A 24628-nucleotide genomic window follows, 5' to 3' on the forward strand; every position below is an offset into this window, starting at 1 on the left:
CATGACGGTTACACTTTTACCATGAGTTCACTTCGGGATCTTTTGAATTGTTGAGTCCCTCATCTAAAATTGTATGCCTCTGGTTCAAATAGTAATCATAAACAATCAAATATAAGATGTGATTTCATTTGATTTAACAAGCATGAATGGCAGTTTAAATGAGGGGCTGTGGCTCCCTCTGGTGGTCATCTAGCTGTAGCATCATGGACCATATTTTTGCATTCATAACAGGTTTCTAACATTAATCATAACATTCATAAATGATTAATAGGCCACTTTTGGGTGGCCATGTTGTAGAAATACACGTACTTACCTTCCTGTTTGGCATTCTAGCAAAAAAATTAAAGCTCTTTGGTGCATGATGGAAATGTTGTAAATCAAAGCCATTTACATGTGAATGCCTGGCTAATAAGAACTCCGTAAACAATGTACACGCAATTTGAGGCCAATAGAAAATGAGAATGAAGAGATAAAAACATAGTTTAAAATATTAAAACTATAAAGCAGCATCTTTTTATCATGTAGGAAAACTAAGATGTACAGGTGAATTTACACTTCTTTTTCTTATATTAGGCTAACTCAAGGATTCAATGTGTAGTTAAACGTCTTCACACTGATAGAAGCAGGAGTCTCAATGGTCCAGCCCACTTAGGATCAAAGTGCATGTGCTGTATGTGCCCGATGATGTAAAATGAGTTTGACATCCCTGGTCTAAAAACTATTATCTACACCATGTCTAAAAAGATGCAACGTCCTACTGACAAACTGCTAAATCCATATATTTGAAGGAGACCTGGAAACCCCAAAGTTATTCTCATGAATCGGTTATAAAATCATTTGTAGCGCTGTAACTATCCAACTATGAGTACATTTATTTATTCATTAAACTTAATATTTCAAAGCTACTTATAAGCTATAATACTAATACTCCAGTTTTTTATTAAAAAGGAAAACCATGTGCTTTCGGAAACACGAGGAAACTTTAAATACTACGTCATAGTTTCGCCGTGCCGTCTCTGTCCAATCAGGGAGCGGACTGAATTTAGCCAGCCCTCCTTCTGCAGAGAAGCTTTTGACGGTGGCATGAGTAAATTTTAATACCGAAAGTATTCCCGGCTACGTCCGCCGCAGAAATGGCTTCTGCGGCTACAGAAGAAACACCCACGCTGAGCGACGAGAACGACGTACCCTCGGCTGCCACAAACAACGGCAATGGCGAGGAGAAGGAAAATGGCCCTACCGAACCGGAAACGGAACAGCCAGACGGTAGCGTAGAGCCGAAAATGGAAGCGGTGGAGGCGGAGGTCGGCGAGGAGAAGCCCGCTGCAGATTCAGACAAGGCCGCGAGCGAGGTGGTGTCAGACGACGGTGTTCCTTTGGGCGACAAGGAGGTGACAAACGGTCCCGGAGAGCCAGAGCAAGTAACGGAGTCACGGCAGAGCCCGGGAGACGGTCACAGCGAACCTACAGGCGATAGCACGATAAAAGATGCTAAGGAGGAGACAGGAGAGGATAGCCGGAGTTCGGGGACAGACAGCGAGAAGAGCAAAACTGTCAGCGAAGATGGTGATAAAGCCAGCGCTGGCGGCGGGGAGCTGGGCGACAAGAGGCGGGCGAGTGTGGAGATATCATCCTCGGATGGTGAACCCTTGAGCCGTATGGACTCAGAGGACAGGTTGGTCGGCGGAATAACTCTTGTAGTAGGTGCTGTTGTAGTACCCACCCACCCAAGTAGTGACTGAACGAGTGCAGGATGGCAGATAAATCCAGTCTTTGTTTTTAAAGTTTTTTGTTTTTAGTGTTAAAGTTTTAATCTCACATTTAAAGGTAAGCACAGAGGGCCTTTAACCTCCAGCTGCTGGATGGGAAAAACAACTTTTCAGTGGCTTTTCAGATCAGTGTGAAGTGTGGGGATGTATCTAGTAAAAGGTTGTTAATGCTGAACTAATCAAATTGTAGCCACTTGAAATTTTAACCCTTATTTGTTTTGTGAGAACACTGTTGACTGTGAGCCCTTTGATGGAAGCACAGCAAATTTGTAATACCATGCTAAGAAGCTATGTGTACTGCACTCATAAAGTTGATTTGGCATGAGTGTTTGTGGCATGCATGGAAAATCCCTTTCAGCCTGAAGGCTTTCACGCATAGCAAGTATGTAATATCAGCACCTGTTCTTTATGGCTGTGCAAAGCCATCTTTGTTTTATAACTGTGACACTGAATTCCTCCTTGCCCTCTCCTTGCTCAGTATCAGCAGTACCTTGATGGAGATGGAGAGCCTAGTATCCAGCGGGCGCTCCACCCCTGCCATGATGAATGGACAGGGTAGTGCCAGCCGCTCTGGGAACAAGTCGATGGCTTACCAGTGTTGCTGGGACCTCTGTCCAGAGTGCTTCAACTCTAGTCCTGATCTGGCAGAGCACATCAGGGGGATTCATGTGGATGGGCAGAGAGGAGGGGTCAGTAGACTTAAAAGTTCTGTAGCCTAGTAGACTGGTGCCCCTTTTTGCTCTAGCTCAACACTGACTGTGAAGAGAGCCAAATCACAGTAGAGCAATTTTCTGTAATTGGACCACTTTAATTTAAATTTATAGTTGGCCATTTTCACTTCAGCACTTCAACACCCTGGCAAATCTAAAATAAAGGTCATCTGAATCCTTCTTTTGTTAAAGTGAGCTGCAAAATTCATTTTCTTACTAATTCCTAGTGACATCCAGTATGCCACTGTACACTCATAAAGCACCTTATGCGCCTATAATCTGATTAAAGTGAATGTTTAACTGCTTTTTCACCAAACACTGGATCTTTTTTTTTTTTTGTAACCAAAGCAAATTTTTGTCGCCACTTTTGTAACATAATGACTTTTTTCTATATCCCGTGAATCAATTAATGTACCATTTATGCAGTTTGAATTCAAGCAGTTTCACAAGTCATACTGACATCTTTCATCTGTTGGTGCCATTTGAGAAAAGGTTATTGAAAGTTTTGTATTTTGTAATTAGTTTTTACTTTTATTTCATTTTGACTTTAGTTTAGCTTAGTGTCAGTTACTTTCCAGAGTGGATTTTCTTGTTTTAGTTTAGCTTTTACTGTTTGAAAATCTTTAGGTTTTTTTAGTTTATTAGTTTCGGTGTTAGTTTTAGTCTTTGTAATTGTTTTTTTTTTTTGTATGGAGGGCATATGGTCAGAGGCAAGATTTAGGAAAATCAGCAAAGCTGTTGCAATAGAAAAATCTAACTTTTTTGAAAGCAGTTGACTCACACTGCAGACATCCAGAGTCTCAATAAACAGATCCATCAGTGCCTTGTCAGGCAAGTTGTAATAACCTTTTTATCAAACTAACAAATACTAATGATATTTCCTCTATGTTTTTATATTACTTTAGGCCATTTTCCAAGTTCCCAGTCGTGTGTTTGCCTTAAAAGGCTGATGTTATTTTTGTCTCGTTGAACTAAAATGTTTCTTACATCTAATGTTCGTTTAGTTTTAGTTAACTATAATAACGTTGGTCTTTAGAGAAAGTTAGGTTTAGATCATTTCACACATGATCTTAAAAATGCCTTTCTTCAGGAGTCTTTATCCTCTGTTCAATATTCTGTTATGAACTATTTTTTTCTCTCTGTAATCTCTTTTTATTTTGTCATGCTTGCCTGTCTGTGTTCCTCAGGTGTTTGTGTGTCTATGGAAGGGTTGCAAGGTGTATAACACGCCATCCACCAGTCAGAGCTGGCTCCAGAGACACATGCTGACCCACAGTGGGGATAAGCCCTTCAAGGTAAAACCAGTATCTAAGACTTAATGTCCCGCTCTTCTCTTCATTGTCTCATTATCCTTTGTAGTATGGGTAATATCCTGACAGGGCCATGTGTTTTTCTCGTTTCTGCTTCTCTGCTGCAGTGTGTAGTTGGTGGCTGCAATGCCAGCTTTGCTTCTCAAGGTGGACTGGCTCGTCACGTACCCAGTCACTTCAGTCAGCAGAACTCCTCGAGAATGTCTGGTCAGGCCAAACTCAAGGAGGACTCCCCTTCTAAGGCTGGACTCAACAAGAGGAAGAAGCTCAGGAACAAACGCAGGTGCTCCTTACGTACGTACCTTACAGGCGCACGCACCGATCTTATTCCAAAATGCTTCTCATTGTGCTTTTCTCTCCTTTCTGTGTTGAAAAGGATTACAACCTGAGCACGTTTTTGAGGTCGCGCTGTGCTTGTTTTGCTTCTAAACTCCCACATGTCTTTGTTGGAAAAGTGAGAGCTGGACCACACACACAAACACCAACACAAACAGGAACTGCTGCCAGCTAGACAGACACACTTTCCACATGGCAAAGCGCTGCATTTCAGTAGGAAGTGTTTCATGTATAAGTGTAGTTTCTCAATGCTTGGACAGGTGCAGATCACTACCTTATGGCAGGTTTTGCCTTAGATGGCCTGTTTATGCATTATGCAGGTATTATTTTTCATTTCTACACCTCTGTTTGTCTTAATTCTCTAAACAAGAGGGAGTTTAACAACACATGTACAACATTTTCAGTTTGTGACCTTGGATACAGATGTGATTTGTGCAGTAGTAAACCACCCATCCACCAAGAAATCTTGAGTCTTTAGGTGATTTAAGAGTCTTTTGTCAGGAGTTTCGCATATTCCAGTCAATTTGTAAATTGTGTATACTTGCCATTATTACCAACTATTAATATATAAAACATACTTTTCTTAAATGGCAACTAGATTGCAATAATATGAATTAAGAAAATCCAAATCTGAACTGAGACATTTGACCTGTATTCTAATGCAATCGAAGGTAATATTGTGCCGTTCACACTTTCTGCTGATAGTCACCTACGCATACGTTCGCTGGTCGTGAGTCATACGTGGCAGTGGTTTCTAAGTTTTTACGGTTTAGCTGAGGGGAAAAAAATACTGTTACAAAATGCAAAGTCGTGTAATAGTTAATAATTGCCATATTTTCCTCGTTTGGTTGTCTAGCCCAAATCAAGTAAAGGTATGAAAATTTCCTTTCTCCTAAATGTATACTTCTGGTGATTTTTTTCATAATAATGTTTTTCCTTTCAAAGACTGCAGAGCGCTGTGTAAGTATTTTAGAAAACACGATGATGACAACTTCAGATGTTAAGAGGTCAGAGTTTTCTTTCTACTGAATTCTGTCAGTTATTCAGAGAAACTAAAACAGTCATTTATTGTGTGAGTGCTGTAAAGTATTCACACTGCATTTTTGCAGGAAATGCAAATTTTTCTAGTTTCATACAGCTTTCAATGGAGAGCTGTCATTTCTTTAACTTGTATGGGAGCTGTTGTTACAAAAGATTAGCATTTTTCAGCTGTGAGATGATTTGGGGGGCCCAAAATTGGATTAATGGTTTTATATAAACATGTGTCTAGATGTATGGGATTTTGACTTTACTCCTGTTTTCTGCCTCCACCCCCACCCCCCACCCTCCAGCGAGACCCCATGACTTCTTTGATGCCCAGACCATGGATGCTATTCGGCACAGAGCCATCTGCCTCAACCTCGCCACCCACATTGAAAGTGTGGGCAATGGCCACAGTGTTGTCTTTCACAGTACGGTATGTGCTTTACTGAATGTCTTGTAGTTTTTCTAGTGTCTTTTTCCATTTTAATGGGTTTACACACAACGGGGGAGGGGACGGTTCAGAGAGAGCAGGCTTTCTCCTTTTTTATGCTTTCCTCTTCTTCATGTCCAGCTTTAATTGGCCTTGCTGTGTTTGTTAAAGACTGGAAGAGTAGAGAGATTAAATCAAACACGCAGAAGGGAAATATATGTAAAATATTAAGTTTGTTTTAAAGTTAGACCAGAAACAATTTTGGCTCCCTTTGGTCATATCTAAAACACTGTTTACTTATGTAATATAAAAAAAATAATTTACAGTTAGAGTATTGTGAGGAAATCAGTTTGTCTTAAAAATGTTAATCTGTTCTTGCTTAAAACTGTTTACTCCACAAGTCAGTATTTATGTGTTTATAATTTTTATTTAATCTTATTTTATAGCTCAGCACTTGGTCTCTTTAAACTTGAACAGTAGTAGTTTTGCCTTTGCTACCTTGTTTGTGTGTCTGTAAACTGTATGTTCTCAATGCAGAAATTTATATATCGGCTAATTAGTGCCAAGATTAATAAACCACTAGGAATTCTTTCACCTGATTGAAAAACACTTTTTGGGCACACTGCAGGGTGCATTATCTGGAAAATGAAGCCATTAAAAATGGTTTAAAAATCACAACAACACATACAATGGCAAACAAAGGCAATAAGAATAGCTTTTTTGATTTCAGATGGAAATTTGTATGTCTGACATTTGCTCATCAGATATTTGTATGAGAATGAAAAAGCCTGGTGGCTGTCATGGTCATATGTGAGATGGTCTAGCGGTCCAGTTCACGGCCTTGAATTAGCAGAATTAAGGCCTTTGTCCATACGCCTGGCAGTCAAAGCAGAGACGGCCTTCATTTTCAGTCCTATCAGTTTAACTCTCGGATGATACATTAAAAATAAAATAAAAGTCACTCAGTTGTTGTGAAAGGAGAAACGACACATGGAGAACAAACAGTAAATGTGCTTTTTCATGTTTTTTAGTTGTGCATTTGCACATAGTTGTGCTTTGGGGATTGACTTGCATTTGGAACAAGTGGCTGTTAGAGGTACTGCAGTTTTTGGCCTTTCAGAGTTAATTTTTTGTGTCTTGGAAGTTGCTACTTGAGATTAAAAGGTTGACAAACACAGTCGGATTCGACTGCTTACTGGACTGTTGCCCACAAGTTATACACCCTTACTAGTTGGTCTCTGGGTTCTCGCTACTTGTATATGTTAAAAGTCTATTTCTTATATAATGGCTCAAAATATGCCTTTTGTGATTGAGTGCAAATGTGCAGCTGGTCAGTGTACAGTTAAGGCATTGAGTTGGTTACATAATTTTATAGAAAATTGAGCTTTTTGCTGCCATTTCTAATGATTTGATAAACCAAAAAATCTTTAACTCTATAATGCAGTAAATAAGAAAACAAGGGTGGAAACCTTGTGTGTCAGAGCACCAAGATCAAATAAGATAAAGAATATTTTCAGGAAACACAGATGAACTTTCCCAAAATCATTTATCCAAAAGAACACATAAGAAATTAATGACATTTTCAAAGATGGTTTAGACCTTCATCATCATAATGAGCAATAAAATTTGAAGCTGACTTTGTCTTCAGCGTCATCTAAATCTCCCGTCTTCCCTTCAGGGACACCAATAAAGCTGCTCCTTTGTAAATTTATGGCACTGTAATGTAACGTACTCACAGAAGTCTTCTTCCAAGTAAGACTTTTTGTACACCCCACATTTATATATAGAATAAAAAAATCCATATAAATAAGACGGGACATGAAAGAGTCATCAATTGAAATCCTCCAAGGATTGCAGATTTTTTTCCCCTCTTTGCACTTGAATTGAACCTGTAGAAACAGCCCAAGGCCTGATGTTGTTTTTCTCTAAATCGGGCTTCACAGGAAAGACAATTGGTGTGTTTTATGTGTGCAGCTTTCCCCATTTTGGCCTTGTGCAGAATACATTATTAATGTGTGGTAAAGTGCCTTTTTCACCTTAAACTGGAGCCACATGTGAGCTCTCGTAGGAAGAAAAATCTTTTTTCTGACAAAAATGCCTTATATAAATGGATTTTCTGTTAAGAAAACTTAACTGTAGCTGCTATTCTAATGCATTTCCACAAGGGAGCACTCTGACTCCAGTTCAGACTGAGTGATGTGGTGTACTTGAAAAGATTGGGGGGGAAAGTAAGGATCATCTGCTGCCTAATCCTCTTTTGTTCACATGGTGTACATAAAACACACACAGTCCCACTCCATTCTCGGCGCAGTCTCTCTTTACATTTGTAAAGCAGCAGTTTTCCTGCAAGTGTCAGTAATTCTGTTTACACCTGTTATCTCCAGGCAGAAATCTACTCTATTTTACCTGCCTGTAGCACTCTAGCTATGAAATATTTCCATTTGACATTTTCCCAAAAAGATATAACAATTCATAAAGCGTTGTTGTAGAGCATCAGCACTGGCTGATCAGAAACGGGAAACAAAACGTCTCCCCTTTAGCCTCAAAATAAAACCAGCCTTTATGGAGAGGGTTTTAACCACCATGAAAAACACACAGGAATAAAAGGGTCGTTTAAAAACAGAGGCCGGTTTTGGTAAAATGTTTAAAAAGGGTATTTTGTACAACAGATTTGTGGTTGTCTCAGTGATGACAACAATGATTCATCCAGTGTAATGCAAGTTTTTGTGATGTTAGTAAATGAGCGCACAATAAATCACAAATATATGTGGTACAATTCAATGGAAAAACAAACAAATCTGGCCATTTGGGTGTGCATTAGTGTGCACACCCCTAAACTAATACTTTCTTGATGTACCTTTTGATTACTGACAGGGGTGTTTACACTTTTTGCATTCACTGTACCTCTGTAATGCTTGCATGTCAACTATAGCAACACCCAGCCCTTCATTATTTGTTAGATTTTTTTGTTTTTTTCTTTTTGAAGTAAATAATTGAAGCATCTACTCATAAAGTGGGTGCAGCTGAGGAGTATTTTACACGACTCCCGTTCAGCTCTTTTCTGCTTTGCATTGCCTCTATAAACCTCAACCGGTCAGCAGCAGCAGCCAAGAATTTAAAGACGGGGAGGGAAAAAAGTGAAGATAAAGCTTGGGAAGAGGTTAAGAGAGGTAACTGCATATTTGGACACAGAGTCAGAAGGAGGAAGAACCAGTCAAGGGAGGGAGAGTAACAAATGGAGAGAAACAGACTTGGAGAGTGAGGACAGGGAACAGGGGTTAAGTGAAGGTTAGGGTCATGGAATCGGAAGGAGATCTGGCCAGTTGGGCATAGATTTTCTTTCTCTCTAATCTCTGAAGGATTGTGGTGACGGGCTGCGATGCTGAGTTAGACCCCAGGCCCCAGTGGACCCTCCTAGGTCCGGGGAGATGGAGCAAAGCCGTGGGGGGTTCTGTGGAGCTTGGCCAGTGGGTCTGCTGACCTGTTGGAGCAACTCAGTCATGTTTATGATGGGATATTTTTGTTATTGCACCAATCTGCGTCATCCACAGCTTGACCCCGTGACACTAGACAGGCACCCAGTTTTAGCAGGCCTGTCCTCCCCCAGCTGTATTCCTGCAGTTTTCACTGCTTTGTTTTGGAGCCACATTAATATCTGCTGTTCACTCCCTAAGTCCTCCTGCTCTCTCTCCCTCCCATTCTTTTACTTCCCCCTCTCTTACCATCCTCCCCTGGGTTTATAGAGGATTAGGATCTGTCCCTTAAAGCACCGACTGCCATCATCAGACCACTCAGCTCACAAATCACTTCATGCTGCTTAAACACAAGCCCACTTCTTTACATACATGTCCATGGCCCTTTCAAGTGTAGGCTTGGCTTGTGATTATTGACCTGGTGCTACAAGGTGCCTGAGGGCATAGGTTAACAGCTATGCATTTTTAATTAAAAAAGCAGTAAAGCGGCTGGTTAGTGCACTGAGTCTTACCCGCGGGGCTTAAGACACTCAAGTAGGCCTCGCTCCAGCTAGCACAGGAGTTTGACTCTCGTATCCAAGCCCTGCTGTTGTCTCTGAGAAACTCTGTTCCTCTCCATGTGAATTTACGAAGCCGGAGAGCTAGCAGATAAAGGAAGAGCGAGATAAGCAAGAACAAATGAGATACAGTGCTTATTTATGAGGTGTGACTAATAGTCTAAAAAGTTGGAAAGGAGTTTTTACATCTTCTGAGGACTAAGTTAGAAAGTTGGAAGGCGCACATCTTGAGAGCATTTTAAGTAGAATCCAGTTAGCAAAGAGGTGCAAGTCTGTTTTGATTGTTTGTTTTTGTTTGAGCGAGATATAATATCGGTAGGGAAATGTACTGTATCACTTCCTCCTATAATATATAAACAGGTGCTCCAGACTTTTCCTCTAATTTGAATTGTCAAAAACTGCTAACTACTTGGGGTCACTTGGGTGGCTGGAGCCAATCCCAGCTGTCACATCCTGGACCGGTCAGCAGTCCAACAGAGAGAAAACGCAGAGCGACAGATAACCACATGCTCTCACAGCCACACCTGCAGTTAATTTTAGATCGGGACTTAACCTTTCATGCAAGTTCTTGGGAGGAGGGACCCCCGCTGGCACAGGGAAGACTAACAAACTCCAAAATCAGTGCTTTGTCAATAATAATGAATATTTTAAAGTGACTTAAACTGGCAGTTATCTCACGGCTGTTTGCAGCTGTGACATTTGCAGACTTCCTGATTTATATCACTGTATATCACATTTCAGTGTATCACACTGTATCATTGTGATACCGTTTAGAACTGCCTGTTATCACGGGCAGTGATTCGAGATATGATCATATGGTAAGTAACTCTTTTAATTCCCCAAGCTATTAATCAATCACCCTGTTTTAGTTCCTTTGATATCCCTCCTTGTGTTTGTCAAGACTTGTGTGTCTGCAGACTGTATTGCAGACAAAGGGAACATGGTTGATCTGCCAACTTGGCTGCTGTTTGCAAAGCTTCTAGCAGACAAATGTTAAGGCACAAGTCCAGAAACAACAAAATTAATCTCACCTAACCTAGCCTAAATAGTCCTTATTTTGTTTTTCTGTTTCATTTTTTTGTTTTGTTTATTTTACAGTTAATCAGTTTATTACTAGACATGTTTTTGTCCTCCTTGCTTTCCTCAAAACGTTTGCCAAACACCACAAAGGTGGAGGAAGATGAAAATATATAATTTGTCAGATTATCCATCAATTAGCTGTATCTGTTTATCATTGAGGTTAGTGGGATCTCAGATAAATAAAACAGATTGAAGCTACTTAAAACACAAAAATCATTATGTGTTTTGTGAAATGCAGGAGCCGTTGGAAGAGGAGGAGAGCGAGTCTATGCCTCTGTCTCTGTGTCTTGTCTCAGTGGAGCCTGCTCCTTCCTGTCCTCAAACCAGTTTCCATCAATGCCAGAGCTAGTCCCTGGAGTCACAAAAATAATCTCAAAAATTCATGTGCGTAAGAGAAGTTCTTCACATGTGAGCTCATTCACGATCCTAAAAACAGACCCTCTCAAAAAAAAGGCAATTGACGCAAGAGGTTATATCTGTGGCTATTTTTGCCTCTCCTGGTTATTTTTCTTGCTTTTCTTTTCCCTACTGACAATATTTGTGAATTCCACACCAGTTTTACTATAAACCAACACAGCATGAAAGATGAAATGCTATGCATGAAAAGGGCTAGATAGGCAGGAAGTCTGGTATAGTCTCAACTGTATTTTCAAAGAAGAAAAGCCTTGAAGTTTGTAGCTGCAGTGGCTGTGCAAAAGGTTTGTATTGAAACTAGAAACCAAAGCAAAAATGAGCACAGGTTTGCGATGCAAACATTACTCTGTAGGAGTTGGTCTCCACTAGACGCATTCCTGCCTAATGTGTTGAAGCATCCGGTTGTGACATAAGCTGCAACAGGAGCAGTGACTTTGTGACGATGGTAATGTCTCATGTGCTTTATCTTCTGTCTGAATTAGTTTCTTGGTCTTGCAGTGCGTTGCAGGGCATAGATCACCCTGAAAATAGAAATCTCACTGAGCTCTCACATGCATTATTAAGACCGGCTGATGATTACACTAACAAGCAAAATGAGCACTGAATCACTTGGTAGGATGTTTGAAGCATGTAACCGTATTATTCATTAGAGAGATGTGGCCAGAAATAAGGCACATCTTTGAAGCCTTTTCTCCACAGATGCGAGAGAATGCTGCAATACAGACTAAACCTGATACGTCTGTGCACATGTAAAGCAACAAAAGGGGCTTGAAATGTAAAAGTTAACAACCATTTGGGTTAAATTATATGCCTGTGTAAATACTTTGTTCTGAATCTTCCTTGCTGAAGCCAGCTCAATGTTTTGTTTTGTTTTTTCCTCCCTTGATTGTCTGTGTAGGTGCTAGCCAAAAGGAAAGAGGGGTCTGGCAAGGTCAAGGTTCTTCTGCATTGGACACCTGAGGACATGTGAGTAAAACTTTTCCTACATTTTATTATACATCTGCATGAGCATTTGCCTTATATTAAATAATATACAGGGTGTATCAAAAGGAAGCTTTCGATTTCATAGTGCTTTAGTTCCTTTAGTTCCTTAGCTGTTCACTGGCAAAGATCGAAACACATACTGTTAAAAAGGGGGGATTTATGAATTTCATGTGGTTGCCAGTATGTAGCATAACGACTGCAGTGTCTCCTGGGATGGGTTTGACTATCGTATGGATATATGCCATGAGTCCGGAGGGAGACACATTTTGTAAGCTTTATATTTAGATATGTATTTTAAAATTTACTGCAGGCTTCTATGTCCATTACTTTCAAAAATATATCCTTTTGAAATGGGATGATTGTTTTTGATAGACTCTGTATAAGCCAAAAAATAAGTGCCAGCATATTTTAAAGATGTTTTGCAGGCCTCCTCTGACTTCTAAATTGTGAGACTATTCATGCTTCAGGGACGTCTTTATGAACCATCTTGGGTTTTGAATTGAAACTGAACCTGACCACTTACATGTCTGCCTTGTAAACTGGACAGTCTTTAAGTTGTTGTAGTAACCTTGTCGTGCTACGTCGACTACGAGATGAACTTATTCACTAGTTTAACCCCACTGAGAAGGAGAAGACATGCACTCTGACATTTGTTAATAATTAATGTGGAATGTTAAAAAGTAATAGACTTTTTTTCTATAGGACCTTGCAAAACTCAAGTTACAAGGTGCTTCGGGGTAATGGTCTGCACTGATATAGTCCCATTTATCCTTGTTTCTCATTCGCACACATGCACACTAATGGTGGCAGAGCAGCCATGCAAGGTGTTCACCTACCATCTGATTTGGTGTCTTGTCCAAGGGCAGGTTTGCAGGATGTTTTACCACCTCAGCCATGGCCACACAATAATATAAATTTATAGTAATATTTATAAGCTATAATATGTAAATGTAACCAGTGTACAACAAGGCAGCTCAACACCTCTTGTACAAACCTCCACATCTGTAACAATCCAAAGACTGAACCACTTGTACAAAATTTACCTCTTTGAGCTGTAGCAGTTCGTACGAGTATGTGTCATCCAGCTGCACATGCGGCGATCTGGGCTTCCTTCATGTCGGGGCTTGTTATAAATCTTCCTTACTTGGCTGAATGAATGGATAAACTTGTACTAAGCCCACTGAGACTTGGACCGTTCTGCACAGTCATCACCCGTTTAAATGCCTTTTGCCAGCTTAGCCTTCCTGGGCTCAGTCCACTGGAGGTGAACATTGGAAGCAAAGAGAGAGAGAGCTTCACAGAACTCTGTGATTATCAGCAGGACTTTTGCTCACGGGTAGATCCAACCAAACTCCCAACTCTCCCACACTCCTATTAAAGGTTTTGACTGAAAGGCATCTGAAAATGATCAGAGAGCCGACTGAGAAAGAGAACAAGGATGACGAGAGATAAGCGGGAAAGAACTAGAAACAGAGAAGGAAGGGGAGCGAGAACAAGGTGGCAAAGAAATAGTTTGAAAACAAAGGGACCTGGCAAAGACGGGAGTACTGGCACGAGTTTGCAAATTCAGCTGTCTGCTAAAAGCTTCCAGTGAACAGACTGTAGAAAAATCTTTATTCTCTGAGGTTTCTGCAGTCCATCCTCCTCTTCTTTCCTTTTCCCATCTCCGATCCACCTCTACAGCCTTCTGCTTTCCATGCATGTGGGAGTTTAATCTAATGTGGGGAGAAATAATAAGGGAGTGGGGAAAGGAAGAGAGAGATGAAGTTTGGTGATTAGGAAACATTTCTCAAATTAATTCCAAACAGAGAGACAAAGATGGAGATTGATGCTGAGACCCCAAAGACAGATGCAGGCAGAATAGATGAGGAAAAGAATAGGAGGGACAGAGATAGGAGGAAAGTGAGAAATAGGAGTGGGAGCAAAATGGCTGTGGGAGTGAGAAATGTGAGGAAGAGGCAGAATGAAATCAGAGGGAATGAATGATAGGGAGGGGATTTAACAGAAAGATGGAAGGCAAGAATGAGACGCCTTGGTTCATGCAGGAGAAGGCAGTGGTAGTACTGAGTCATATATTTGCCTTGGGCCAGAGGAGTGCTTGGGTCATTAATATGGATAATTATCCCATTACGGAGGGGGGTTACAGTAATGTCTTAAGCCGTGTGGTTGTGAGGGTGGCTTGAGTACCTCTAAACAGATGAAAGTTGACCAGGGGACTGAACTAAGTTTGCTTGTACGACATTTGCTAGGCTGTCTTTTCTATTAAGTTTAGAGGTGACTATTTTGCCAAATTCCACCTCTTGTTGGATAAAGTTCTTTAGTCTGTCAGGCTTTCTTCTTACAGGGGCACATTTTTTAGTTTACATTGATTTTCGGGGCACATTTACCGGTTTGTGAAACAATAAATATGATTTCAGACAAGAAGCTTTTCATCCATAGCCAAGAACCTGTGCCAGGTCTCGTTAACTAGCAAGAGAAGTAAGAAAAGAACACTTAATCTCATTCGGCCTCGTTCACTAATACATGCATAGAAATGTTCTTACCCTGCACAAGAAGTGAATGCTCATGAAAAACTACCCTTGGATTTATTAGACTTGCACACTGACCACCGTAGTCTTACCGCCACACGTATGTTTGAGTTCAGAATCATTTTAAATCAGCAGGGGTGTGCTCGTTGCTTGGAGTCTGGCCTTATTTCTCTTTTTAAGAAAGCACATTTACCTTGAGGAGAAGTGGAGAACTTGGTGTGGATGTTGTAAGAACGAAGTGTGCACTGCTAAAGCTAAAAACTGGGAGAGAAGACAAGTTGGAAGTCAGAAAAGGCGCAAAGTGTTTCCATGGGAGTGACAATGAGGTTAAAACAAAGTGAACTAACGGAGGTGCCTGATATCTTTTCCACCGACAGGCTCATTGTGGGTCTCGGGGGGAGTTTTGACACCAAGGTGATATGAAATACAGACTAATGGACCATAAGAAAAAGAAACCTGGTGGAGAGAAAAGAGCAGCAGATCAGCCCGAAATGAGAAACACTCAACAATGAGTGAAAAACATGTCATCACATCTGTGGGATAGTGCAAGGAATTAGACTGTAAGTGATGACATCACTTATAGGATGAAAATCATATTTAGAGTATGTTTTAAAAAGCCACAGCACACACTGCCTAGTTTGTGGGGAACTGTAAATGATGATAAAGCAGACAAAGTGTTGAAAGTCACTATATCATCATTTGTCCTACACACATCTGAGGCAGCTCTAAATGTGTAATTTGGTATAATACCCTAAGGATAAGGAAAAATGTAAGCATATAGGCTGTAATGTGCATGTGTGCACATATGTTTCTCAGCCACTGAGTCAATGATTAGCTGTGTGAATGTGGGAAGTCATGTTTATTAATGCTCGAGCTAACCATTCACTGTGTGACTGACACTCATTAACTCCATTTGGATTAATGAGTAACTGATTAACATGAGCCATTATGAACTGAGATTTACCAGCAGTTCACTGAGGAGGAAAAGGGGGATGGGAGGGCTGGGAGAGAGAGCGAGAGAACCATAATTGGAGTCTAATCTTTGATGGATGGGTGAGTGGATTCCCCTGCACGCTGTTGATTGCTTTTGAATAACTAACACTAGAATACACAGTCACTGACAATGAACACCTCCAGCCACCGAATCTGTCCTGCACACAGTTATGAAAAAACTAGACAGAGCTCATATTTCCCAACATGGATTTATCTCTTAAATGTCTGGTATGTTTTTTGTCCCAAATTATTATTTTTTTTTATTTCTTTGTTTACTTTTAGGCAGCTGCCATACAAGCTAGTGGGGATCTAACAAAAAAGCAACAGTTTCCAAAAGAAGCACCTTTAATATTTATTTTAGTCACTTAAGCAGAAACAGTTTTATAAAAAGAAAAAAAAGGGGGGTATTCAAGGTATTCACTGTGTAGAAAAGAAAAACAAGTGTAAAATTAGATTTTTGTTTTTTTTTCCCTGCTCTGTTTTCAGTCTGCCCTGGGGAACTTTGTCACAAGCTTGCAAGAGTAAGCTTGCAGAATTGTCTCTAAATGTACTAATCATCAATGTAGCTTTGATCTATGATGTCTGACTACATTTTGAAAGCGCACCGGGGGGATTGTCTGGTGGGTCTCTGACCAGTTACTTCTGCACCATAAATTTTGACACATGAGGCAAAAGAATAAATGCATAAACCTGCATCACTGCCATTTCTGAGTTTGCTTGTGAAACTCAAGAAGAGCTGCTAAATTGATCTGATAGGAAGAAAAAGACCATGTCAAAAACATCCACTTCCTTCCACGCGTTCTGTCTGTAGTAGACATGTATGTACCCCCCAAAAAAAAAAGAGAAAAAAATGATTTTTATTTTAGGAAAAATTAGTGTGCATGTCCATTTGATGTAACCCGTGTTCTATTTACTATGAATGGGTTTTTCCTGGCTGAGAGTAGAGTAGGTGTGACATGACTCCTTGGCAGTAAGCATAATAGAGTGAAGGAGGAGATTTTTCTTTGAGCATTTATCATGTTGATTAATTTGTTTTTTAATTGTTAAACTGATTTTGGTTAGCACTGTTGCTATTTTTAGCAACAGGGTCTTGGGTTTGAATCCAATCACAACTTTTCTGTGGTGTAAACCTGACTAAGCAAGGAGTAACGTGATCTCTGGGAAGACAAAATACATCTGAAATCTCAGAATTTCAGAAGTTTAAATTCGTTTTTAAGAATATATAAAAGTATATTGTATTTTAAATATGTTAGAACCATTCCTAAAGCATTGTGGTGTAAAATCGCAATAGGAAGTTGGGGTGCTGATGGGGTGTAGCATCTCTTTAGGCTGCAGTGAGTTTTATAGTCAATGAACCGGCTTTCTGAGCCTCCTGTCCTTTGTAGTTTATCAGGACACTTCATATGAAGCCATTTAATATTTTAGCAATCTGATTATACTCTTTAGTGGTTTATGATAAACCTTTTGCTCCTGTCACCACTGGGAGCCTCAAGGCCTGGAGCCAGCCATCAATTCAGGGTTGAAGACGAGCTTCACTCTGGCAGGCGTTCCCCAGTAGCTTTCTCAACAGAGGGCCTCCCGCACAATATACATTTCTGGCTCATAAAGAAGCGAGGCAAATAACCTTCCCGATTCTCCTCCGGAAAATAAAACAAATCCATTTGTCTTTATTTGGTTTATGTGACTGAATGGGGGTTTTTCGATCTTTTAGGGCTTTGAAAATGTGCACGCGTGTTTGTGAATGATATGAGCACTTTGGGAGTGTGTATGTTAGTGTGTGTATTTTCGGCACGTGCAACATGCTGCTTCCACTCCCCCCAGTGCAGCCTTCCTGTGCGTTTCCCAGACACAAGGATATAATAAGTCATCAGTACCACAGCACACTTACTGTGAGATGTTTACATGTGTGAGTGCGCACACACACACACACACACACACACACACACACACACACACACACACACACACACACACACACACGGGTGTTTACTGCATTTTTAACACTCCGCAGGTCCACCTCTGTCATTTGAGGTTTGCTTTGGAGAAGGACACTAACTCAAGAGTAATCCAAACTGTAAAGCTGCTTTGAAGGGGGCTGTTTCTCGTTGTGTCTCTGCCTCTTCTCAGCTTCCTCTTTCTTCTCTCCCCACCATTAAAGGGGATAGAGGGACTTTGTGCACTGCAGAATCAAAAAGGAAAACAACTTAGCATCACACTTCTTTGCTTTTTTCAAACTTAAAAAAAACCCAAAGCACACAGACAGTATATGCCCTTATCTAACAATGATTGGAACAGCACTTGCATGAGCAAGTTATGTTTTTGCATGATTTTGGGTATTAGCCCTTTGCAACCACACACTTGGGCAAAAGCATATATATACATTATGCAGCTAGCAGCACCTTCCAGGCACTTAAACATACCATAAAAGGATTTTTGCAACCACTGAAGTGAATCATTTTACTTTAATGTGAGCCACCCCCGCCTCCAGTGCCTCTTCACTTTTCTTTTCCTCCTTCCATAGTTTCCTGTCCTTCATTTGTCAGTTTTGCATTATATTTGCTCTCTTTAGTGCCTCACCTCTACTTTCAACTCTGCTACATCTGAAGCGATACCTGCACACCATAATGCTGAATGGGCTGACTAGGCATGTGAATGACTGATTTGGCTTGGTGACTGCATGCTTGCCTAGCAGCCGCCTGCTGTGTGTGTGTGTGTGTGTCTGTGTGTGTGTGTGTGTGTGTGTGTGTGTGTGTGTGTGTGTGTGTGTGTGTGTGTGTGTGTGTGTGTGTGTGTGTGTGTGTGTGTGTGTGTGTGTGTGTGTGTGTGTGTGTGTGTGTGTGTGTGTGTGTGTGTGTGTGTGTGTGTGTGTGTGTGTGTGTGTGTGTCTGTCTCTGGGGGCTCCTGTGATGACGCACATAGTGACGGGGGAACGCTGGGGGTGGAGACGGGGAGGTGGGGGCTGTAGGAAGGAGGGGAAGCACAGCAGACTTGCTAAGCTCTTTGTTTCTTTCTTTTGCGCCTCAACTTGCCACGCCATTACTCGACACACTCCCATACTGTGGGTGCAATAAGGTGCTACTGCTCAGTTCAGCACTTAATATAAGCTCACGTGTCACTCTGAAGTAATCAGCACTCTCTAATTGAATTTTAAGGGGGAATATAATCAGTGTGTTCTCGTTTTACTTCTAAGCCAGTTTTTCCATTTTGTAGTAAAATTTGCAAAAGAAATCACTGACACATACGATCTGATCGTGCAAATGAGAGGAAGGTACACTTTTTCCACCCTTTGTGTGTGCTGGTCTGCTCACTTGTGCACGTATGTCTGTTTCTGTGGTTTGGTTACTTATAGAAACCTACCTAGTCTTCAGAGAAAGGTGTTAACATGTTCATTTAACTCACTGAGGCTACATCTTTCCCACCCTGCTCCATTCGACCCTACTCCCACTCCGTCCTCAGTATCCTTATCTTCGTCTTGTAACCTTGAAACCTGACCACATGTCCTCTTTCTGCATGTGTGTGCTGTCTCGCAGACTGCCCGACGTGTGGGTGAATGAAACCGAGCGATCTCAGCTGAAGACTAAAGTGGTGCACTTATCCCAGTTGCCACAGGACACAGCCATGCTATTAGATCCCAACATCTATCGGTGAGTGTGTGACAATGCCAGTGACCTTTTTGTTTGCATGCATGCATGTATGAATGCACAATGGCACAGTGCTGCAGATCAGTGTTTTACTGCAGTCAAATACATGTTACCCATGGGTAAATATTACCTAATTAAAGTGACATGTGAGTGTTTAAGGTTTTTGCCTGCACACCCGTGTGTATGTGAGAATTTGTGGAAGTAGGTCTGTCAGGTTGTTTGTGTCCATGTGCTTTACCATTCTTCCAGCAGGTGGCACCAACTCATGATTTTAGCAGATTGGATTCAAAAGCCTGATACAGAGAAAACACTTTTTGTGTTCCTTGTAAGGCAAAAAACATTATCTGTTGTGCAGCCTGGTCAGAGAGGTCAGCTTTTAGTTGAAGTACAGATGCATTTTTCTGTTACTTGCATATATGTAGATTGCATTTTACTGTTCAGCTGATAAATTCATAAAATGAATAATAAGTTGTTAGTGTTGCTCTCCACATGACTTTTATTTTTTATTTTTTTAGAAATGGAACTTATCACAATACAGTTTTAATACAGGAAAAAGTAATTTCCTGCTGTTGTGCAAATGCAACTCAATGGACCACATTTTCTGTCTTCAAGTGCACCACACACCACTAAACATTAGCTATGATATTATTTGAGTCCTGCACAGCTCTTCTAGACTTGCACTCGTCACTGACATGAGAAAACAAGGGTAACTTTATGGCACCCCATAAAAGTCTGAAAATGAATCCTGAAAGAGGAACAATGTGCCTAAAATAACAAAGTGGTCATCTTACCAGAGATATATGGCACACAAGTGTGCTAATCAGCACACAGGCTGGCTGATTTTAATTAGAGGTGAAGGCTCAGTAACTGCAGAGGCTGCTGCTGGACTCTGGTTTCATAGTTGAATATAACCGTCAGCACCTAGCCAATTTATGTCAAGGTTGTCCTCGTGCATGAAATCCCAAAACAAATGTGGTAGCTGCTGCTTATGGCAGCAGATATTATGTGTTTGGACTCCTGTTCATGTACATGAGATGGAATAAAAGACTGTCATAGTGGCAGTGCTTCCGTGATGAAATGTATCCGCCTGAAATCAGCTCAAGCACATGAATAGCCAAAAAAAAAAAAAAGATTCTCTTGAAAAAGTGTCTTGATGCATGCTCAGTCGTTCAGGCAAAGATAACCCAAAAAGTTGATTGTGTTCATCTGGACGTAGTGTTTTCTATCTACAACGTTTCTCCCACTAAAAACGCTACGTGCAGATGAACAGACTCAACTCTGTGGGATGTCCTAAAAAATGTTTCTTTCTTTTCAGAGCACTTCCTCAAAAGCGTCTGAAGCGCAGGTAAGCTGAACATGTATTTGTGAACTATAAATAAAATCATTTTAAAAATGGATTCTAAACACTCTCTACTATATACAAAGGCATGTATGTTGGCTCAAAGCCAACTAGTAGTCGTGTTAATCAATTACAGCAGGTACACAAGTAATTTAAATAGGCTATTAATGTGAACCTGAGCTACAAATGAACAGTACAGGACTTAAAGTAGCAACTGGATAATAATATATTTTATGTAGTTTACTACATCTTACTACAGCTTTATTAATACACACACACTGTGTTTATACGAATTATTTTAGTGAAGTATTTAAAGTGGGAGCTTTGTGAAAGTTTGCAGCAGCAACATGTTTTCAGAGATGTGCAAAAAGTCTCAAGACACGCTTAAAACATAGATGTGTGAATCATTGAAGTCACATCAGACTCTTGTATCAAGATGAGTGCATGGCTTTTGAAGTTCACTGTGGTGTTGGTGCGTGTATGCAGATAAGACAGAACTGCTGCCTCATTCTTGCTCGCCACCTCGGCTGTTAAAGACACATACGCAGTTGAAATGTCTTTTTTCTTCCCGCTGTGACGTAGATCAAATGATGCACTGACGATAATGTTCGTGCGTCTGCAGTGTGGCTACCCGTGGCTGTGACTTCCCTGTAGTGAAATATCATTACAGAGGATTACTTATCGCCCACAGCTCGGCGGTTCCTGTGTAGCATGAAGCCAGTTAACTGAGAAACAGGCCATTTTGAAGCCACAGCCTTTGGCAATTGTTAACCTCATTCAAACATAGCTCTTATTTGGACTTTGTTTATTATTCCATTAATTGACCGCAGTAGTGAAGTACATCCAAAAAAGAAAAGAATGCACTAAAAGCTCTTAATGTAAGGAAGTCAGCTCAGTGTCTGAACACTGAGGATAGATCCAGTTTTTTCTTACTGAAATCTCTTTGCTGGCAGATTTAAAAACTCGAATCTCCATCTGTGTTTCTCTCCTGTCTTTGTGCTCAGCCTGTAAGGAGTCATCTTTGGACTTGATACTTAAGTCGAAGTTCCTGTATGGGACGCTCTTCATCCGTCTCTGCTGAATGGGGGGAGTGACATGGCGATAAAAGGAAACAAGCTTTTCTGCAGTTCTCCTTTTCCCTCTCCAGCTTTGTATATAAAATGATTGTTGTAGCCAAGTGTGATGTCAAATGGGACTGACAATTTTTAAAACCTTTGTGTTTAACAGAAAATGAAATGAATGTTGTTGTGTTTTTTTTTTAAACAAGCACCAAACATATTAACTCCTTGTAGTGTAAAAAACGGCAACAAAAAACCTGTTTTTGTGCAAGCTTGTCAGATAACACAGCATAATTTTATAGCTGTTTTGTGTAAAATATTTATCCAGATTTGTAACTTATTTTTATACCTTGAAAATACTGGTGTACTGTGGATTTCTGTGAAGGTTTTAAATAGAACCGTATTTACTGTGATAATATATGTAAGCTGTCACCTGTAGGGATACTTGGAGACTTTCTAGTTGTAATTACGTTGTACGTGACATAAGTCTTAACAAATTATCCTATTTATAGTTACTGAATGCAGTACTGTTAACTATGTGTGCGACGGTGAAGAGTGAGGCTGTGCCGGTGGTTCAGACAGTTCAAATGCTTTCTGGAGCAATAACTCAGTAGTTAAGGACACTACAGTGTAGCTCTTAATCTCACCTAAACTGTAGACGGCGTGCCATAAAATAAAAGGCAGGCATGTAAAATGTTTAAATCGCAACAACTAACCCGGCCTCCTCTTCCACAAGTAACACGAACTGTATGTATCATAGTTGTTAAATGTTCATTTATTAACATTACCGCTATTTAAGCACTCAAGAAGTATTGGTAAGTGTTTTCTACGTAATGTTTGAAATTAAATATTGTGTTTGTAATAAAATTGGGGAAATGATGTAAATGAATTGAACTTGTATCTGTAATGATCCAAGGGGCTACATTGGCAATGGCACTATCCACTGTTGCGTGGCTGTAGTGGAGTATAAGTTCTTTAAGGGTGTGCTGGAGGGATTGGCTGGGTTACTTGGCGTCCATTAGCAGAACAGCTTTGGGAGCCTGCTGTGGAGAAGCTAATGACTGGGCTGGCAGAGCAGGGCCACTGCCAGCCTCAAATGTTGGTGAACATGCCTGCAGAGAAAACCGAGTTCAGGGAGAGGTCTGCTACAGTGTGGCTGTCCTGCTCGTCAATATTTCATGCACTGGTCACACATACAAAATTCTTCTTGGACTCCAGCGTGTGAAACGGTGTGGCTGAAGGTTTGCTTTTGTGAGCGTTTCTAATATCTGCAATGGTCTGTTGAAGCTTATAGAAATGTTTGATGGCAAATTGATAATAATGTAATGTTCTAATAATGTAGGCAGCACGGTGTCAGTCAGCACGAAATCTTCATAGTGCCATTACTGGACCAGTTTACATTTTTGGTACTAATATGTGAACCTTTTGATACGTAAATAAATAAATGTTTCTGTTTTGTTTCTTTGTGGGTCCTTGGATCAAGATTTGTGTTTTTTTTTAAAGCTGTTCACTCAAATATTCTGGTCATTTTTAGCTATTCGAGTGTTTAAAAAGAAGAGTTACTTTCTTCTGTGTGTTCTAAGGCTACGTTCACACTGCAGGTCTTAATGCTCAATTCCGATTCTTTGATCAAATCCGATTTTTTTTGTCTGCTTGTTCACACTACACATAAAATGCGACATCAAACGCTCTCCAGTGTGAACGCTCAAAGCGGCCCGCATGCGCAAAAGAAGATGTCACACACAACTCGCTCTGTTTAGACCCAGAGCAAACAGTATTGTTTGACTGATGGCCCTTAATATAAAGACTTCGGACTTTATGTTTCCAGATTTTTGCTTTAAGTTATTTTGTTATTTACATAATAATGTAGATGACCTAATAATGATCCTTTTTGCTGTTTTAGAGGAGCGGTGCTTCAAAGGATAGTTGCAGATTTCTGTCAGAATCTGCAGAAAATACAGTAAAAATAAAATGTTCACATTTCTCCAACGTTGTCTTCCCAACAGTTTCACCGGATGGTAGGAAATCGTTCGCGATGTCCTATCGGGCGCTTCTCCGGCGCTGATAATTGGCGTCTGTCTTGTGTCAGTGACGTAAAAGACGGATTTAATGCGACTTGACCGTTCACACAGCAGTCGCTTTCTAAAACATCGGATACGTATCGGATTCAGTACCACATACGAAAGTGACCCAGATCGGATTTGAAAATATCGGATTTGTGCCGTTCACACTGTCATACCAAGATCGGATACGGGTCGCATAGGGGCGAAAAAATCGGATTTGATGCGCTTTCGCCTGCAGTGTGAACGTAGCCTTAGAGTCAGTATTTTTGTAGTTTTGCCTCTGTGCAAATCAAACAATATGTCACTGAAGTTCATTCTTTTGCCTTTAATTTGGATGATTTTGTATTTTTTTTTTTTATACACAGTCCCCCATTTTCAGAGATTTGAATGTAACTGGACAGTTTACTTAATGGGCAGTTTCATGTCCAGGCGACGCCACTTTTCCAAATAAAACCTATCAGAGAAAAATCAATAATCTGGTTTCTGAATGAATCAAGTGTCCAACTCGGCTCACAAAAAGGCTTCAAAGACCATGATGACAGAATTATTTCGATGGTTAGGAATAATAGCTTCACGACATCGAACCAAGTCAAGAACACTCTCAGTGTCAATGACGGGATTACAACAAGGTGAAAACTACAAATTATGTTCAAGAACAATGAGGCCCGATTAGACTTTGCCAGAAACCATCTAAAAGAGTCTGCACAGGTCTGTAAATAAAATCTTTGGACAGATGAAACAATGGTACACTTGTACCAGGATGATGGGAGAATGAAAAAGTATGGAGAATGAGAGAGACACCACACTATCTGTTAAACGTGGTGGAGGCAGTGTTATGGCATGGTTGTGTATGGCTGATGGTGGAACCAGATCATTAGTGTTAACTGATGATGAAGCTGAAGGATGAATTCTGAAGTGGC

The 24628-nt window shown here is 40.5% G+C and overlaps 1 protein-coding gene across 1 annotated transcript; it reads left to right on the forward strand.

The window, feature by feature from the left end:
- The first annotated feature begins 1031 nt into the window (after positions 1 to 1031).
- Positions 1032 to 23102, forward strand: LOC116332625 (zinc finger protein aebp2). Its single transcript, XM_031755636.2, has 9 exons — positions 1032 to 1675; positions 2248 to 2458; positions 3667 to 3774; positions 3897 to 4083; positions 5457 to 5581; positions 12001 to 12068; positions 19138 to 19251; positions 20564 to 20593; positions 21592 to 23102. The coding sequence occupies exons 1-9, from the start codon at positions 1134 to 1136 to the stop codon at positions 21596 to 21598; spliced, it is 1392 nt and encodes a 463-aa protein (XP_031611496.1). The 5' UTR covers positions 1032 to 1133; the 3' UTR covers positions 21599 to 23102.
- Positions 23103 to 24628: the final 1526 nt, after the last annotated feature.

The sequence above is a fragment of the Oreochromis aureus genome, linkage group 7, assembly GCF_013358895.1.
Source record: "Oreochromis aureus strain Israel breed Guangdong linkage group 7, ZZ_aureus, whole genome shotgun sequence".
Taxonomy (NCBI): Eukaryota; Metazoa; Chordata; class Actinopteri; order Cichliformes; family Cichlidae; genus Oreochromis; species Oreochromis aureus.

What these genes read in the sequence shown, in the direction of transcription:
- LOC116332625 (XM_031755636.2), top strand. Translation starts at nt 1,134, where the DNA reads ATGGCTTCTGCGGCTACAGAAGAAACACCCACGCTGAGCGACGAGAAC. An exon ending in CATTGGACACCTGAGGACAT is followed by an intron (nt 12,069 to 19,137) that starts GTGAGTAAAACT and finishes GCTGTCTCGCAG; the next exon opens with ACTGCCCGACGTGTGGGTGA. An exon ending in TTAGATCCCAACATCTATCG is followed by an intron (nt 19,252 to 20,563) that starts GTGAGTGTGTGA and finishes CTTTCTTTTCAG; the next exon opens with AGCACTTCCTCAAAAGCGTC.